At 44.1% G+C, this 18,283-nt stretch overlaps 1 protein-coding gene across 11 annotated transcripts in view; it reads right to left on the bottom strand.

The window, feature by feature from the left end:
* Positions 1–5,638: 5,638 nt before the first annotated feature.
* DOP1B (DOP1 leucine zipper like protein B) overlaps positions 5,639–18,283 on the bottom strand; it is a 134,498-nt gene continuing 121,853 nt past the window's right edge. For 7 of the 11 annotated variants that reach the window (XR_014825162.1, XR_014825163.1, XR_014825165.1 and 4 more), the window contains 5 exons: positions 11,697–11,833; positions 9,493–9,548; positions 8,845–9,006; positions 7,085–7,214; positions 5,639–6,138 (listed from right to left, as the gene is read on the bottom strand). Coding sequence is in view for 4 of the 11 variants with exons in the window: in XM_003132763.5 (XP_003132811.3) it covers positions 5,887–6,138; positions 7,085–7,214; positions 8,845–9,006; positions 9,493–9,548; positions 11,697–11,833 (737 nt within the window). In the remaining 7 variants the exon portion in view is untranslated. The remainder of the gene's footprint in view (positions 6,139–7,084; positions 7,215–8,844; positions 9,007–9,492; positions 9,549–11,696; positions 11,834–18,283) is intronic. The other 4 variants (XR_014825159.1, XR_014825164.1, XR_014825160.1 and 1 more) reach the window with 1 other exon arrangement.

The raw sequence follows: 18,283 nt of genomic DNA, 5'->3' as shown, positions 1-18,283 counted from the left end.
GAACCATGAGGTTGCGGGTTCGACCCTTGCTCAGTGGGTTAACGATCTGGCGTTGCCGTGAGCTGTGGTGTAGGTCACAGACTCGGCTCAGATTCCGTGTTGCTGTGGCTCTGGCGTAGGCCGGCAGCTACAGCTCCGATTAGACCCCTAGCCTGGGAACCTCCCATATGCCGCGGGAGCGGCCGAAGAAATGGCAAAAAAGACAATAAATAAATAAATAAATTCACGGTACTTTTTGTTTTAAAATTTTTATTGCAATATTGTATACATAAAATTTATCATTTTCATCCTTTTTGGGTGTACAATTCTGTCACGTTAATTACATTTACACTGTTGTGGAACCGTCACCACCATTCATCTCCAGAACCTTCTTCTCATCCCAAACTGAAATTCTGTACCCAGAATTTAAACACTAGCTCCATAGTCCTTCCTCCCCACCCCCCCAGCCTGTGGCAATCACCATTTTATTTCCTTTTTCTGTGAATTTGACTGTTTCTTCATATAAGTGGAATCATATACTATTTGTCCTTTGTGACTCACTTATTTCACTTAGCATCATGTCTTCAAGGTTTATGTATGTCGTAGCATGTGTCTACATTTCATTCTTTTTCTTTTTGGCTGCACCTGCATCATGTGGAAGAGGCAGGGATTGAACCCATGCCACAACAGTGACAATGCTGAATCCTTAACCACTAGGCCATGAGGGCACTCCTTTTTCTTTTCAAATTTCATTCCTTTTTAAGGCTGAACCCTATTCCACTGCATGTCTCTACCACATTCTACTTGTCCATTCATCCATCAGTGGATCTTCAGGTTACTCCCACCTCTTGGCTATTGTGGACAATGTTTTTTGTGTCTTGTCTTTTGAGGGCTGCAGCCGGCCTCAGGTTCCCTGGCTAGGGGTAGAATCGGAGATGTAGCTGCCGGCCTACACCACAGCCACAGCAACTCAGGATCTGAGCCGTGTCTGTGACCTACACCACAGCTCATGGCAACAACGGATCCTTAACCCACTGAGCAAGGCCAGGGATCGAACCCGCGTCCTCACGGTTACTAGTCAGGTTCGTTAACCAGTGAGTCATGATGGGAACGCCTATGGTGGACCATGTGGCCATGAACATGGAGGCACGAATACCTCTTTGTGACCCTGCTTTCAGTTTAGTGGAACTGCAGGATCGTAGGGTAATTCTATTTTCAACTCATTGAGGAACTGACCTACTCTCTTCCTAGATCGAATTTTCTTCCCCTGGATCCAGTCTTGAGGTCCACTTCCCACTTCGTTGAAAAGTGGGTTCATTTGATTTAGATGAAGAACCACTTGGAAAGAGCCACCTGTCCAGGACGAGAGGTAACCAGACATGCTTCAGCCTGGGGGGCTTCCTCCTCATTTCCGTAAGAGCCATCATCTTTGTGAACATGCTGCTCTGCAAACTAGTGACGGGTCCAGGAAGCACTGACCCAGAAAATAACTTATTACACGCAGAGATTCCTGAATATCGCCCCCTCTGCTGATACAGACTCTCTGCAGAAGAGGGGAGGCATTCTGCAAGTGAGCAAGCTCTCTGGATGACTCCGTGCACACACACGAGAGAAGATGTCTGTTAAGCAGGGTTGCTTTGCTGGATTCCGACCACAACTGACAGATTTCTAACCACAGGGTCCTCATCACCGCCCTGAAAAATGCTTGAAGGAGGTCTCTTCATTCTGAACTTCAGAGGCAGCACAAAGTCTGAAGATGTTGGGATTCGAGTTATGGAATGATTATGATCTAACAAAACGTGAAAGCATGATACTACTGCAGCGATTCTCACAAGGTCTAGGTGCCCCTGCTTACATGGCAGGGCTCCTTCATAGCCCGGGTCCACTTGTCCACTATTCTCTTCTTTGATGGTGTTACTCCTGCAGGTTCATTGGTGCCCTACCCAACTGTAAATAATACCTCATAGAGGGCATTGTCTTACATCAGATTCTGTCTGGTCTCCCACATTGCCATTCAAAGGTTTAAAGTACAGGCTTCATCAACCATCTCAGTGAATCTAGCTACTTCTAATTTAAATGGACCTAACACAAGTACAGGAGAATAAGGCTTGCTCTCCACCACCCCGTGAGAGCCTGGCATCACCTCCTCTGTGCTGGGGACCTAGGATGAGCTGGTATGGCAGGAAGTCCACTGGAGGTGGTAGCCTCAGAAACTCTTCCATACATCACCAAACAGCAGCAGCCCTCTTGGGGTTTTCCTGTTTCATTTTCTCAGCTCTGGGGTTGAGAACACAGTGCTCTAGAGACAGACAGACTTAAGTTTCAATTCCTGGTTCTACTGACTCAGTAGAATGAGGGAACAGTCCCCACCTTCTCAGGAGGTTAGAAAGTCATACTCCTGACACACTCAGCACCATGCCTGGCCCGAGGGATGTATTCTAGCACCAATGCCCATTTCGTGCCAACACACAAGGCTTTCTTTCCCACCACACTCCCTGCAGCTCTGGGCATTCGAAACTGCTTTGTTAGAACACTAGTCCCAACACTCCGCTCATCCACTGAGCAGTGGCACTTTGGTCCTTGGGCAGGACACATGGCTTAACTTCTTCCGGGAGGAACTGAGAGCTGTCGTCTTCAAAGTGGGATACAGAAAGGCCTCCACTGGGAAGAAGAAAATGGCTAATTTCATTTTTCTTCAAACTGACAAAAAAAAAAAAAAAAGAACTCCATTTTCTCTTTTATAAAATACAGTGTATGTTGATACTCAGGTAAATTCATGTAACACAGAGTTTGTAGGTATGGGGGGTGGGGTGGGCACAAGCTTCTTTTGGGGTGCACAATCAAAACTTTATGTGGACTGCAGAGGGAGCAGAGAGAGGGTTAGTTGAGAAGCAGATACCACCAATATTTCCATTTTACGAATGAGAGAAGTGAGGCACAAAGTATTTGGCCAGCTTAGCAGGTGGGCAAAGCTGAAGAGCAAACCCAAACTGACGTCAGAGCCTCCGTCCTCACCCACTGAGTTGTATACACTGACCAAAGATGTAGATCACATTTATAAGACTTCTTTTTTAGGGTTCTAGGCTAAACAGAGATGTACTGTTGAATCCCTTTTAAGACTTCTAGTCAGTAAATCAGGATTAAGTTACATATGGTATTGACAGAGACCATTACGCTGGTTTTTATATTTTATTATTATTTGCTTTTTAGGGCTGCACCTGCAGCATATGGAAGTTTCCAGGCTAGGAGTCAAATCAGAGCCACAGCAATTCGGGGTCTGAGCGAATCTGTGACCTACACCACAATTTACTGCAATGCCAGATCCTTAACTCCCAGTGAGGCCAGGTATCAAACCCACATCCTTATGGATACTAGTCAGGTTTGTAATCCACTGAGCCACACAGGAGCTCTGTTTTATTTAAAATTTTCTTTTTTGGGGAATTCCCATCATGGCGCATTGGAGACGAACCTGACTAGGAGCCATGAGGTTGCGGGTTCAATCCCTGGCCTTGCTCAGTGGGTTAAAGATCCAGCGCTGCTGTGCAGCCCTAAAAAGACAACAACAAAAAAAATTATTTTTTTCGTTTTATGGTAGCACCTGCAGCGCATGGAAGTTCCATGGCCAGGGACTGAATCTGAACCACAGCTATGACCTATGCCACAGCTGTAGCAATGATGGAGTCTTTGGAACTTCCCACTGTGCCAGGCTGGGACTGAACCAGGGCCTCCATAGCAACCTGAGCTACTGTAGTCGGATTCTTAATCCACTGCACTGTGGTGGGAACTCCCCATTAAGCTGTTTTAGATACTGGAGAGAGAAAAATGAACGTATGCACCTACCTTGATGTTAACTATTCATCAGCGTATGGTTAATTCCTCACAACTTGAATTATAGGGAGCTCATCATACAAGTTACATAGAAATCATAATTCTACACTTCAATATTTAACATTTTAGTGACCAAACTTGCAAATGATTTAAAAGCTATCTTCCACCTACAAAAAAATAATAGTATCAATGTAATTTTTAAACACATATTTGTATGAATACCCATATATCTAGTGGTACTTTTCTTTGGTGGTGCTGGCAGCATGCAGAAATTCCTGGGTCAGGGACTGAACCTGAGCCACGACAGTGACAATGCTGAATCCTTAACCGCTAGGCCACAAAAAGAACTTGAGTGTTGCTTTTTTTTGGGGGGGGGGCACACTGTGGCATATGGAAGTTCCCAGGCCTAGGGACTGAATCGGAGCTGCAGATGATGCCAGCCTATGCCAGAGCCACATCAATGCCAGCTCCCAGCCTCATCTGTGACCTACACCACAGCTCATGGCAAGGCTGGATCCTTAACCCACTGAGCAAGACCAGGGATCGAATCCGCATTCTCATGGATACTAGTCAGGTTCATTACCACTGAGTCACAATGGGAACTCCACTTTTTGATTCTTATTTTTTGTCCTTATTTAGGGAACCAAGTGTTTCTGTGCTCCTCAAATCCTATATTGGGGCTAGTGACACCAATTACTTCTGCACTGAGCACAAACTAACATGTAGTAGGATGTTAGGAGAAACTTAAACCAGGAATGTTGGTCCCACTTCCCAGATACTGATGGATCTGAGAGCACCCCTAGGACCGTACACATCATCTGCCCTGGAGAGCGATTGCACGTTTTGCCCTGGTGGCTGAAAAGGGGACGTGAGACAGGCAGGTTTGGTGCGCAAGCCCTGAGCCCTGGCACAAAGTGGGCAAATCACCACGGAGGCTGGCCGCCAAGTGGGATTCTAAATAGGGTAGTTGGCAAAAGACAAAGAGCCTTGAAAAGAGTGGGATGACATGCTGCCAGGCCAGAGGAATCTGTGCCTGCGAAGGGATTAATTTCATGAACAGGGATGTCTGCAAAGGAGTAGAGAGATCCCGGAAAGAGGACTAAGGAAGAGACCAAAGATCGAGTTTCCCCAAGAGGAGTTTCAGGCGTTGGAGGCTCCTTAACCATGTTGATTGATTTATGCTAAAAGTGCTGGCAAGGCACATTGTGGCATGGAACTCAGGTTACAGCTGCCAGAGGCGTGAAAACTGTATTTCTTACCCAGCAGAACAGTGCAAGCAGGTGATTTTAACGGGCAAGGGTGAAACACACAGAGGTATCTTCAAGTTTTCACCCACGATGGATAGTCAATGGTCATTGATAACTAATATTTTTAGAAAACAATATGCTTTCATTTAAAAATGCAGTACCAAAACAAATGCTTAAAGGGACATATGTATGAAAGGTTAAAAATCATACTAAAAAGGCGTTCCCATCGTGGCACAGTGGGAACAAACCTGACTAGGAACCATGAGGTTTCAGGTTCGATCCCTGGCCTTGCTCAGTGGGTTAAAGATCTGGCATTGCTGTAAGCTGTGGTGTAGGTCACAGATGTGGCTCGGATCTGGCATTGCTATGGCTCTGGTGAAGGCCGGTGGCTACAGCTCTGATTAGACCCCTAGCCTAGGATCCTCCACATGCCGAGGGGGCGGCCCTAAAAAGACAAAACAAACTAAACAAGTTTACATTTGTAGAGAAATGTACTGACACAGACCAATCTACCTGCATCAACAAAGAAAACAACTCTTCATTCTTTTCATCCTTTACCTCACATGACAAATTTTCTGCTACCATTAGATGATATATTAATTTTATTTTCTTTACATAAATTGAGGAAGAAACATAAAATCAGATCTGAATATATTACAAGGCATTCAGGAAGTGTGTTTTGTTGCCCACCAGAAAAATGATCTGAAATTTACTTTCAAAATTGAAATAGACTTGTTTAAAAGCACTATGCTGGCTCCCTTCTTGTTTGGAGTACATCCTGGTGTTTGCCGGAGTCTCAGTAAATGGATTAAGCGAGTTCTGGCTTACAAGGCTAACATTCCAGATGTTCCAAAAAATCATATTCGACACATTCTTCCAGTTGCTTCAAGACCCTTGGGGTCTCTTCGACAGGAAACTCGAAGAGTGGAGGGGCCCGGGTGTCTGCAGGCAATTTACTTTGGGATTTAAAAGCACAATTGAGCGTCGTGAAGAAGGGCATCAATTGCCTAATGCTGGAAAGAGAACGCTGGCGCAGAAGAGGGAGTTCACTCTTCATGGAGATCTCATCTGAGCTGCTGATTTCCTGCAAAAGAACGACAACGATGCAGCTTTGCTAGGGGCTGGGGAGGCGCGTGAAGCACATGCAGGCGGTGAAAGCAAGAGATGTGTCTGTAATACGGAGGAATGAATCTGACTCTCTATCAGATCTGTCCTTTTGACTTTAACCTTGGGTGCTCTGTTGCCTGGGCTTAGTCATGCTCTGGAACTTTTGTCAAAGAATGTTTCCTGTAGCTTGAAATGTATAGGCTAGCCTGACCGCGACCCGACCCAAACAGTGAATAACAGGAACATCCTGATCTGACCGTGACCTGACCTGTGTGGACAGCTCCAAGAACAAAGGATCCCACACCAAGTTTCCAACAACTAACCATGCCCTTCCCTCACCTTGCCTTTAAGAGGGCTTTGCTGAAAGCCTTCAGGGAGTTGGGGCTTTTTAAGGCATGAGCCACCTGTCTCCTTGCATGGCCCTGCAATAAATCTTTCTCTGCTTCAAACGCCGACGTTTCTGTATTGTCGAGCCCCGCTGTGTGTCGGGGACATGGACTTGTGTTCAGTAACAGGTCCTTTATGAAAATTCACTGTGAGTGCTGATGATGGCGTCCTAAACCCGAATCCTAGGTCCTCAGCTGTGGTCTTCACCAGGATTTCACCCTAAGCCCATGCTCCTGGGGCCGGGCCCCTCTTCCCCTCCTTCCTCTAAGTCATGGTGGGACTCTGTGTGCACGACAACTTCTAGAGGACTGTGTCACCCAGGAGGCTTTGCCTCTTAGCAACTGGGATGAGAAAGTGACAGATGAATGACAAAAACAAAGATGGCATGCATCATCGTCTTCAAGCTTGAACCGTCAGAGACTCTTTGCAAATTGTTCAAAGCCATTAAAATCAAATGGCAAATGAAGTGCTTCACTCACTGCCTAGCCCTTCTCCCCTCTGCCACAGATTCACATTTTAAAAAGGAAAACATTTACCCCATATTTTAATTTTAGAAGTTCTAGAATCCTGACGATGTGCGGTTTGTATTCTTGGTGATTTTCCTCTAGATCTGATGGGCAGGCAGGGCCCTCTGTGTCCACTTCTGGAACGAATGCCCACCTGTAACTGGAGGAACAAAATCTGAGGTCAGGCATGCTGGCTTGGAGCCCACCGACAGACTTTAAAACAGTTTTACTGCGAATTCACAGACCACACAATGCATCCATTTAGTGTACAACCGCTTTTGATACAGTCAAAGAGTTCACCATCCATCACCATAGTGAATTTTAGGATATTTTCATTACCCCCAATAGCATCCCTGCTCACCCCACGATCTACTACAGCCTCCCTTTGATCAAGGCAACCCCTGCTTTTTCTTTTCTTTTCTTTTTTGGTCTCCCTGAGGCGTATGAAAGTTCCTGGGCCAGGGATCAGGTCCAAGCCACAGTTGTGACCTACGCTGCTGCTGGGGCAACGCCAGGCCAGGGATCAAGCCTGTGTCCTGGCCCTGCAGAATGGCCACTGATCCCTTTGAACCACAGCAGCAACTCCCCTAATCTGTTTTCTGTTTGTACAGACTTTTAAATTCTGGACACTTCATATACATGGAATCATACAATACGGGTCATTTGTGCCTGGCTGCTTCCACTTTACAGAGTATTGTCAAGGTTTACCCATGCTGCAGCGTGTGGCAGTGCTTCAGTTCTTTTATTGTAGGACATTTCATTGGGTGGAAACACCACATGTTACTTATCCACTGATGAACATTTCAGTTCTCTTCCTTTTACCTATTATGTTTAACGCTGCTATGCATATTCATGTATTATCAGCACTCACTTAAAAAATTTTTTTTCTTTTTAGAGCACTTTCAGGTTCACGGCAAAACTGAGCAGAAAGTACAGAGGTTTTCCATGTGCGCCCTGCCCCCTCTGCCACACACAACTTCCTCCACGATCAACACCCGGGTACATTTGTTACAACCGATAAACAGACACTGACTCACCATCACCACCCAAGGTCCAGAGTTGACCTTTGGGCTCACTCTTGGCATTGCGCCTTTTATGGGTTCAGACAAGTGTGAAATGACATGTGACCACGTTACAGTATCATACACAATAGTTTCACTGCCCTAGGAATCTTCTAGCCCTGCCTCGCTCTCCCCTGGCACACACGGATCTGCTTACTGTCTCCATAGTTTTGCCTTTCACAGATCATCATAGAGCTGGAATCATCCAGTATGTCCCCGTTACAGACTGGCTTCTTTCTCTTAGTGTTTCTACATGACTGCTCTCCTTGGGGGACAGGACAGGGAGATGGTATCTGGGGCCAGGCGTGAAATTAAACATTGAAGCAGCTGTGTTAAGCCTGTAGGAAATGTGAGCCAACAAGGGCAGAGTGAACTGCAGACGGCATATTTCATTTGCTCAATTGGAAACAGACAAAACCCTAAACTACACAAATGCTGTGAGGACCACCTGTGGGCGATTCTTGTTTTCAAAGCACCCAGAAGCAAAACCCCCCTAAACACCCACGCCCTTACCCACACACCCATTCATAAACACTACTGTGAGCCAAATTCATGAAACCACAGATGCTGTAAGTAATCTGAAACTTGGTATTCTGAGCCAGTTCACTGGCCACTCGAAACCGGTACTGTGGCATCTCATCCTCTGTACAGGAAAGAACAAGTGAAAATGCTTCAGAGGAAAGAAAAGGAAACTCTTTCAAAGAAGCCATGTGGTCATATCTGACTTACATTTGAAATAAGGGCATTTTGTCAGGTGGAAAAGAAAGTGCTGTGTCCAAGAATTTGCAAGCTGATAAATACAGGATGAGTTCACTCTGGGGTAGCTCGCCCCCGGAGGGCCCGTTTCCATCAGAGACTGCAACTTTCATTCTGTTGACTTTGTTGCCATTTCTGCAAATGTGCAAGGAAACTCCTGTTACAAATTCATTCCTATTTGCTGTAGTCTATTTGCCTATGCAATGTCCACAAGAAGGTTTTCCTTTTAAGAAATGATCAGAATAGCTGGTCCCTTCCCAAGTACTTCAAGGAGTTGCCATTGTGGTGCCAGAGTTAAGAACCTGACTAGTAGCCATGAGGATGCAGGTTCGACCCCTGGCCTTGCTCGGTGGGTTAAGGATTGGGCGTTGCCGTGAGTTGGCGTGTAGGTTGCAGATGTGGCTCAGATCTGGCATTGCTGTGGCTGTGGCATAGGCCAGCAGCCATAGCTCCAATTCGACCCCTAGCCTGGGAACTTCCGTATGTCACATGTGTGGCTCTAAAAAGAAAAAAATGAAAACAAGTAGTTCAAGAACAGAGTGTTTAGTCCCGGACGGCCCTCCATCATAGACTGATGTCCATTAACTTCCACACATATGCTCAGACCCTCCTGCCACTTACCTTAATGATTCATCGTCCTCTTTCAAATCTTCCTCGAGCTGTATGAATGTCTGAATCTTAAAAAAAATCGTGAATTCAAGTTACTATTTGAGAGAGATTCAACCTAGCTTCATGTTTAAAATTCATATGCATAAAAAATAGCAAATAAAGCAACAGAAACCATCAATGAAATGAAAAGACAACCTATGAAATGGAAAAAAAAATTTACAAACCAAACATCTGATAAGGGGATAATATTCAAAACATATAAAGAATGCATACAAATCAAGAGCAACCCCCCCAAATAATCCAATTAAGAAATAAGCAAAGGACCCGAACAGACATTTACCCCAAGAAGATACGTGAATGGCAAGAGGTGCATGAAAGATGATCAACATTGCTCCTCCCCAGGGAAGAGCAAATCAAAATCACAGTGAAGGGAGGTCCTGGCTGGTCTCGTGGCTAGGACTCAGCGCTTTCACTGCTGTGGCCTGAGTTCAACACCTGGTCTGGGAACGGAGATGCCCACATAGAGCCGCCACTTGCTGCACCCCCGAAACAAAACAAAACAAAACAAAACAAAACAAAACAAAACCCACAATGAGATTTCACCTCACACCTGGGAGAACTGCTGTCATCAAAAGGACAAGAGATGACACGTGTTGGCAAGGATGTGGAGAAAAGGGAACCCTTGTCCAATGTTGGTGGGACTGTAAACTGGTACAGCCACTATGGAAAATAGTACGGAGGCGCCTCAAAAAACTAAAACTAGAACTACCGTATGACCCAGCGATTCCTCTTCTGAGAACCCACCCAAAGGAAGTGGAAGTAGTGTCAAAGAGCTCTCTGGGCCTCCATGTTCAGAACAGCACAATTTCTAAGAGCCAGGGTACTACAGGAACAACCTAAGTGCCCATCAACAGATGAGTGGATAAAGACATTGTTGACTCCATTTGCAGTGGAATATTATTCAGCCATAAAAGGAGGCAGCCTGCTATTCCCAACAACATAGAAGGGCTTTAAGGCCATTATACTAAGTGAAATCAATCAGAAGAGAAAGACAAACATGCTATGATTTCATTTATAAGTGGAATCTCAAAAAACTCCCAATAAAACAAAACGGAACTCACAGAAAAAGATCAGATTGGTGGTTAGCAGAGGCAGGGGGTCGGGGAGGGAAATCTGGAGGAAGGGGCTCAAATAGGTACAGACTTCAAGTTGTAAGATAAATAAGTACTAGGGATACAACGTACAACATGACAACTAGTTAACATTGCTGTAAGTTATATATGAACATTAAGAGTGTAAATCCTGAGGTGTCATCACAAAGAAAAAATTATTTTTTCTTTTTATATCTAGACAAGATGGATGTTAACTAAACTTATTGTAGTAATTATTTCACGATGTATTTCAGTCAAATTAATATGTTGTACACTTTAAACTTATACACTGCTGTATGTCTCTCTTTTTTTTTTTTTTTTTTTTTTTGCTTTTTTAGGGCTGCACCCACAGCATATGGAGGTTCCCAGGCTAGAGGTCAAATCCCACAGCAACACCAGATCCAAGCCGCATCTGTGAACTATACCACAGCTCACGGCAACACCGGATCCTTAACCCATTGAGTGAGGCCAGGGATCGAACCCCCAACTTCATGGTTCCTAGATGGATTTGTTTCCGCTGCTCTACGATGGGAACTCCACTGCTGTATGTCACTTATATCTCAATAAAAGTAGGGGGAAAAAGCTTAAAAATAGCAAATAATATCAAGCAATACAAATTAGTTGAAATAACTGATGGGAGATAAAATATGATTATAAAATATTCTCTACCAAACCAAAGGCCATATGCTACCAACTAGACGGAAAACTTTGCTGATAAACTTAAGATATAGTAAACAATACATTTATTCCTTTTTTTCTCCTTCAATGCTGCACCTGCAGCAAATAGAAGTTCCCAGGCTAGGGGCTGAATCAGAGCTGCAGCTGCCAGCCTATGCCACAGCCGCAGCAATAAAAGATCTGAGCTTCGTCTGTGTCCTATGTCACAGCTCCCGGCAACGCCAGATTCTTAACCCACTGATCGAGGCCAGGCATTGGACCTGCATCCTCACGGGCACTATGTCAAGTCCTTAACCTGCTGAGCCATAACGGGAACTCCCATTATTCCCAAAAAAACACTTTAAAAAGCTCCAATCTTGCTTTCAAAAGTAAGATACTTGTACTTACCAATTCAGAAACCATTATTGGCCACAATGAAGTCAAATGTTGAGGAGATATTCTTAGCAGCAAAACTCTGAAAAAAAGAAACATCTGAGCAGCAACTATGGATGTCTGTCCAACTCTGAGATTGTCTGTCAGGCGTTCTAAGGAAAGAAGATTTTAGAGAGGTCACACAAATATGCAGTTTGGAGTTTCTACTAGATACAGAGGCAAAATAAAATTACAATGGCTTTGACATCTGACCACAACCCTGTACATGACACGCGTGTTGGGGGCATGGTCTCGGGCCCATTGTTTGCCCCCAGTCCTCTTCCTTATGAGGCACAGTGGTTTGCAGCCTTTGCTAAAGGAAATGCATTAAGTGCCTCTTATTCCCCTGCTGTGGCTTTGCAGAAAGGCATCAACTTCTGGCTCAAGCCAGAAATCCACTGGTTGATTCACGTAAATGTTCTTCTAAGAATATGAAACATGAAAGAATTCCTTTCGTGGCCCAGTGGAAATGAACCTGACTATAATCCCTGAGAATTCAGGTTTGATTCCTGGACTTGCTCAGTGGGCCAGGGATCTGGCGTTGCTGTGAGCTGTGGTGTAGGTCAAAGAGGCAGCTCGGTTCCTGCTGTTGCTATGCCTGTGGTGTAGGCAGCAGCTGTAGCTCTGATTCAATCCCTAGCCTGGGAGGTTCCATATGCCACCGGTGTGGCCTTAAAAAAAAAAAAAATTACACACAGAAACCAAAGACAGAGCTTGGTGAGCAATGGAAACTATAAGATCATCTAGATTCCTGAGCAGATGACATTTATATTTGGGGGTGAGGAGAGGCATGTGGAGTGACTGAATAAAATAGCTTCATTCAGTAAAGTTTAGATTTTATGGCCATGATGAAAACTATTTCCTGTAGGAGAAAAGTTAAACTCTCTGGTCCCTAACAGTCTTTCCTGCTTCTCCACTGAAAAATTAAATGTGTTTCCCATAATGTAAGGTCTTTAGCAACATGACAAATTGCCACAGCAAACAGCTGAGCTACCGTCATGCTAGCCAAGGCTCGCTAGAGGACATGTGTAATCAACTTCCCTTTATTTGAGCTAGCCGAAATGGACTTTTTCCTTCTTGCCTTTAAAAGTACTTTGGCTAGGAGTTCCTGTTGTGGCACAGTAGAGACGAATCCGACTAGTATCCATGAGGATTCGGGTTTCATCCCTGGCCTTGCAGAGTGAATTAAGGATCTGGGGTTGCAGTGAGCTGTGGTGTAGGTCACAGATGCGGCTCAGATCCCACATTGCTGTGGCTGTGGTTTAGGCTGGCAGCTACACCTCCAATTCAACCCTTAGCCTGGGAACCTCCATATTCCCTGGGTGTGGCCTTAAAAAGCAAATAATAATAATAATAATAATCATAAAAGTACTTTGACCAAAAGAAGGATTATGAATAGCTTAGATACTTGACAAGCAAGCTGGCATTTTAAAAAAGTTGTTTGTGCTTCTGGTTATGGACAAGATAGAGTAAGTACATTACATATTATTTCTCAACAAGGCAAAAAATCTTGAATGAAATACATAAGCCAACCATCAGAAAACAGGTGCAGGAAAGGCAGCAGGACTGGGTAGGAGCCTTGGGACTTAAGGAAGGACCTGGAAGTGAGTACTCTGGGGTTTTTAAATTTTAAATTTTATCCCAGCCTAGGCAAACTGAAAAGAATGTAACCTGGAATGCCAAAAGTCTCAACTTGAATGAGAAAAGATACCCCAAAGACACCAATGCAGAGATAACAGAGAGGTAGGAATTATTGGAAAAGGATTTTAAATCTATCTAAAAATACTCCCATAACCAAGTATGGACACTTGAAACAAATAAGAAATAGTAAGTGTCAGCAAAGAAACAGAAGATACAAAGAAAAGCCAAACAAATTTTAGAACGAAAAAACAGAATCACCAAGATAGAAAAACTTACTCATGAGTTCAAGCAGAATAGAAATGACAGTGGGAGATGAAAATTAAATACGGAATCAATAGTAATTATTCAAATTGGACAAAGGAGAGAGAAAAGATTGGGGGAAAAAAAAAAACAAAACAAAAAACAGACGTTCCTGTTGTGGTGTAGCGGAAACAAATCTGACTAGTATCCATGAGGATGTGGGTTTGCTCCCTGGCCTTGATCAGTAGGTCAGGGATCTGGCATTGCAGCAAGCTGTGATGTAGTTTGCAGACTTGGCTTAGATCCTACATTGCTGTGGCTGTGTTGTAGGCTAGCAACTGTAGCTCTGATGTGACCCCTAGCCTGGGAACCTCCATATGCCGAGGGTGTGGCCCTAAAAAGAAAAGAAAAAAAGAATCTCATAGACTAGTGGGACAACAAAAGGTCTAGCATTTGTGCATTGGAGTCCCAGAAGGAGAGTGAAAAAGATTACAGGTTGGAAAAATATTTGAAAAAATAACGACTGAAAATTTTCCAAATCTGGTGAAAGATGTACATCTACAAATACAAGAAGCTGAGTGAACTATAATAAGGATAAAACCAAAGAAATCACATTTGGTCATGTAATCAAACTTCTGAAAATTAAAAACAGAAAAGAATTTTGATAGCAGTCAGAGGGAAATGATACATTACCTAAAAGGGACAATAATTTTAATGATAGCAGATTTCTCAAATCACAGTCAGAAAGAAGTGGCTATTGTTCAAGTGCCAAAAGAAAAGAACTTCAACCCAGAGTTGTTCTATTTCCAATGAAATTATCCTTCCAGAATGAAGATTTTGGGAGAAAGCCATGACTAAACCAAAATAAGACAAATGAAGGTAGGAAAAAAAGTCTTCATGAAGGAAAACTAAGAAAACTTGTAGCGGAATTCCCACCGTGGCACAGTGGGTTAAAAATCTGACTGCAGCAGCCTGGGTCCTTGCAGAGGTATGGGTACAATCCTCGGCCCAGGGGCAGCTGGCTAAAGAATCCAGCATTGCCCCAACTGTGGCATAGGTCACAGCTATGTCACAGATTCACTTCCTGGCCCGGGAATTTCCATTTGTTGCGGGGGTGAGTACAAAATTGAAAAACAAAAAACCCCCCCAAAACTTGTTGCCAACAGATCTGCACTAAAAAAGGCTAAATGATGTTCATCAGACAGAAAAGAAATAATGGTGGGAAACATGGAACATCAGGAACGACTAGAAAGCAACAGAAAAGGTAAATAAAGGAGTAAAAATAATATTCTTTCCTCTTGAGTATTTAACTTATGTTGAACAGTGAAAGCAAAAAGTATTTTTTGCTTGTGGTTGCAGAGTATAAAGGTAGCATTTCAGACAACTATATCACATTGGAGAGAAGCATCCCAAACGGTAATAAATGTTGATACCAGTAGACCACAGTAAATATGTATATTTTATGTTTACTATAATACCTAAAGCAACCACTACAAAAAACTATATATAAAAAATATATATATATAGGTGTTCCTGCTGTGGTACAACAGGATCAGTAGCATCTCTGCAGCACCAGGACCTGGCTTTGATTCTTGGGCCCGCACAGTGGGTTAAAGGGACCCATTATTGCTGCAGCTGTGAGGAAGGCTGCAACTGCGGCTTGGATCTGTTCCCTGGCCTGGGAACCCCATATTCCTCAGGGCTGCAAAAAAAAAAGAAAGATACACCCCAAAACCGCTTCAAATAAATCAAAATGGAATGCTGAAAAAATATTCAAGAAACCTCAGGAAAAGGGAAACAGGAATAAAAAACAAGGAACAAACAGAAAATAAACCCTGACATCGATGATTAGCCAATGATATTAAGGGTAAATTGTCTAAACATGCCCATTAAAAGAGAGAGAGATTTGGTTGAATGGATTAAAGGAACGACTCAATTATACACTGTCTTACACAAAACTCACCTCGAATATAACGATATAAGTAGGTTAAAGGTAAAAGGATGGAAAAAGATACACCATGCAACCATTTTCAGAAACCTGGGGTGGCACTATTAACACAAGACAGAACAGACTTGGGAGCAGAGGGAAGGGCCAGGGTCAAAGGGGGCCATTACACAGCGCTAAGGCCCATTCGACCAGAAGATACGACATTCCTGAGCTCCTGCTGTGATGCGGTGGGTTAGGAATTCGACTGCTGTGGAGGCACGGGTTCCATCCTTGACCTGAAGTTCCACCATATGGAAATTCCATATGGAGTGGGTGTGGCCATAAACAACAGAGGTATAAAATACATGAAGTAAGAATTTCCAGAACCTAACGGAGAATGAGTGTGGATAACTAGAGTGGAACTTCAACTTCCCTATCCCAACGGACAGAACTCCCAGGAAAACAGTAAGGACACAGAACTGAGCAACGCCGTAACCAAAGGATCTAATCAATTCCTGTAGGACACGCCACTCAACAGCAGACTACACCTCATTAAGTGCTCTTAGGAGTTCATCTATTTTGAAACAGAAAGGATCAAAAAAAAGTAGTTTGTACACAATCGGGCATCTCTCATGTTGATGCTTCAAATAAAAGCTAAATTCATGGCAGTTTCCGTTATAGCTCAGTGGCTTATGAACCCAACTAGTATTTTCGAGGATACCGATTCCATCCCTGGCCTCACGCAGTGGGTTAAGGATCCGGTGTTGCCGTGAGCTGTACTGTATGTAGGTTGCAGACCTGGCTCACACCTGCTGTTGCTATAGGCTGGCAGCTGCAGCTCTGATTTGACTCCTAGCCTGGGAACGTTCATATGCCTCAGGTGAGGTCCTAAAAAGCAAAAAATAAAAATAAAAAGCTAAATTCAGGAGACTATTCTTCTGCTAAGATGACGTATTTTAGAATCTGTAATATTCCTTTCTTAGCTCAGTGATAAACCTTATGGGCTTAAGGAGTCTTTGCGAGCAGAGAGCTGGAGAAAGCCGTGAGCCAGAATCCCTGCACCACTGTGAAGGCTGTGGAGCCTTGTTTGGGCTGGCTGCTTAATCCTGCTGACCCTGCTCCCCATCTGTGAAACTCGCCTGCTTCAGAGGGCACCTACACAAACCACAGCCCATCACTGGGAGACAGAGGGTTCAGATTTCAGTCCAGGTTTTGCCAGTTAGTGGCCACGCAACTTTATGTGGGTGCTAATCTCTCTGAGCCTCAGTATCCTGATGCAAAAGTGGAGCTAATACAGGATGAGGAGGAAGACTTAAAACATGGGAAGTGGACCTGGAATGAGCCACACTCTTCAGCTTAAAGGGAATAGACTGTTGCCTCTAGATCTTGCTGCTTCCCTCTACAGGGGCTTTTTGGGGGGGGGGGTGATGCCTGTCCTCCTTTCATCTACATAAACAGCATTTTATTTTTATTTTTTGCCTTTTTGGCTGCACCTGCAGCATGTGGAAGCTCCTGGGCCAGGGAGTGAACCTGAGCCATAGCAGTGACAATGCCAGATCCTCAATCTGATGAGCCACAAGAGAACCACCCTCCCTTAAAAAAAAAAAAAAAAAGTTGCTTTAAGCTTATGCACAGCTTTTGAGATCAATGTAAAATTTATGTCACTATGAGCCAAGATGTGCAGAGCTGCTCAGCTCCTCACCCCATGCACCCCCTCGAGTGCTGTCAATGACAGGAAAGTGTCTGAGAGGGTGTCTCAGAGGACAAATGCCAGATGTTCCCATTCCAGCCTCTTCTGATTAGGCCTGAATTATTTACCAGGTGGTGCAACTTAGAACCTTCTGGATGCATCTGCTCCTTTGACTGGGGTGCCACTGCTCCATGGGGTCAGTCAGTATCCCAGCACCATCAGAGGATGCTCTGAATTCCATCACCCCAGGACCTCATGGAGGCTGGGCCTAATACCAGTCCTGGGGACAATGACAGCAGAGAGGCAAGTGCTTTGGAAATTGTCGGTTAATAAAAAATGAAAGGGGGTAAATATGTTTACTTTTTCAAATATGTAGTATTTTTAGAGAAACATTCCCTGAGCTATTTATCCAAAGTGGAGGGGTTTATTTGGAGAAATTCCTCCTCCCCAAGGGCCCTAAGCCATCTCCTATCTAAAGTCACCATTGTGCTGAATTTCTTTTATATGGATATAGAAATACATATTATGTAAATATAAACACAGGAGCTCCTGTTGTGGCGCAGTGGAAACCTACGACTAGGAACCATGAGGTTTCCGGTTCAATCCCTGACCTGGCTCAGTGGGTTAGGGATCCGACATTGCTGTGAGCTGTGGTGTAGGGTGCAAAAGAGGCTCAGATCGGATGTTGCTGTGGCTGTGGTGTAGACCAGCAGCTGTAGCCCTGATTGGACCCCTGGCCTGGAAAACTCCATATGTCACGGGTGCAGCTCTAAAAATCAAAATACACACACACACACACACACACACACACACACAAAATGTATATAATACTATGTTGTTGCTACCTCCCTCTCAGAGCCATGATTTCTCAGAATTATTGGATGTCTGAGTCCTGCCATGGTCAAAGTCTCCACATCACTGTTTGAGAAATGCTGTTGCCTGTTCTCTTTTTGTTCTGCATACCTAACACTGTCTCTTGAGCCCCACAGGCCTCAGCCTGGATTTTAGGGGAGTGTGTGACGGGAGATGAGGGAGAGAAGGGGCAAGTGTTTGTCCCCAGACTGA

The sequence above is a fragment of the Sus scrofa genome, chromosome 13 (assembly GCF_054392235.1).
Source record: "Sus scrofa isolate SSC_HxYL_T2T_F1_AM1 chromosome 13, Sscrofa_HxYL_maternal_Yorkshire_Landrace_v2.0, whole genome shotgun sequence".
Lineage (NCBI taxonomy): Eukaryota > Metazoa > Chordata > Mammalia > Artiodactyla > Suidae > Sus > Sus scrofa.
This window is presented reverse-complemented; position numbering and strand designations above follow the sequence as displayed.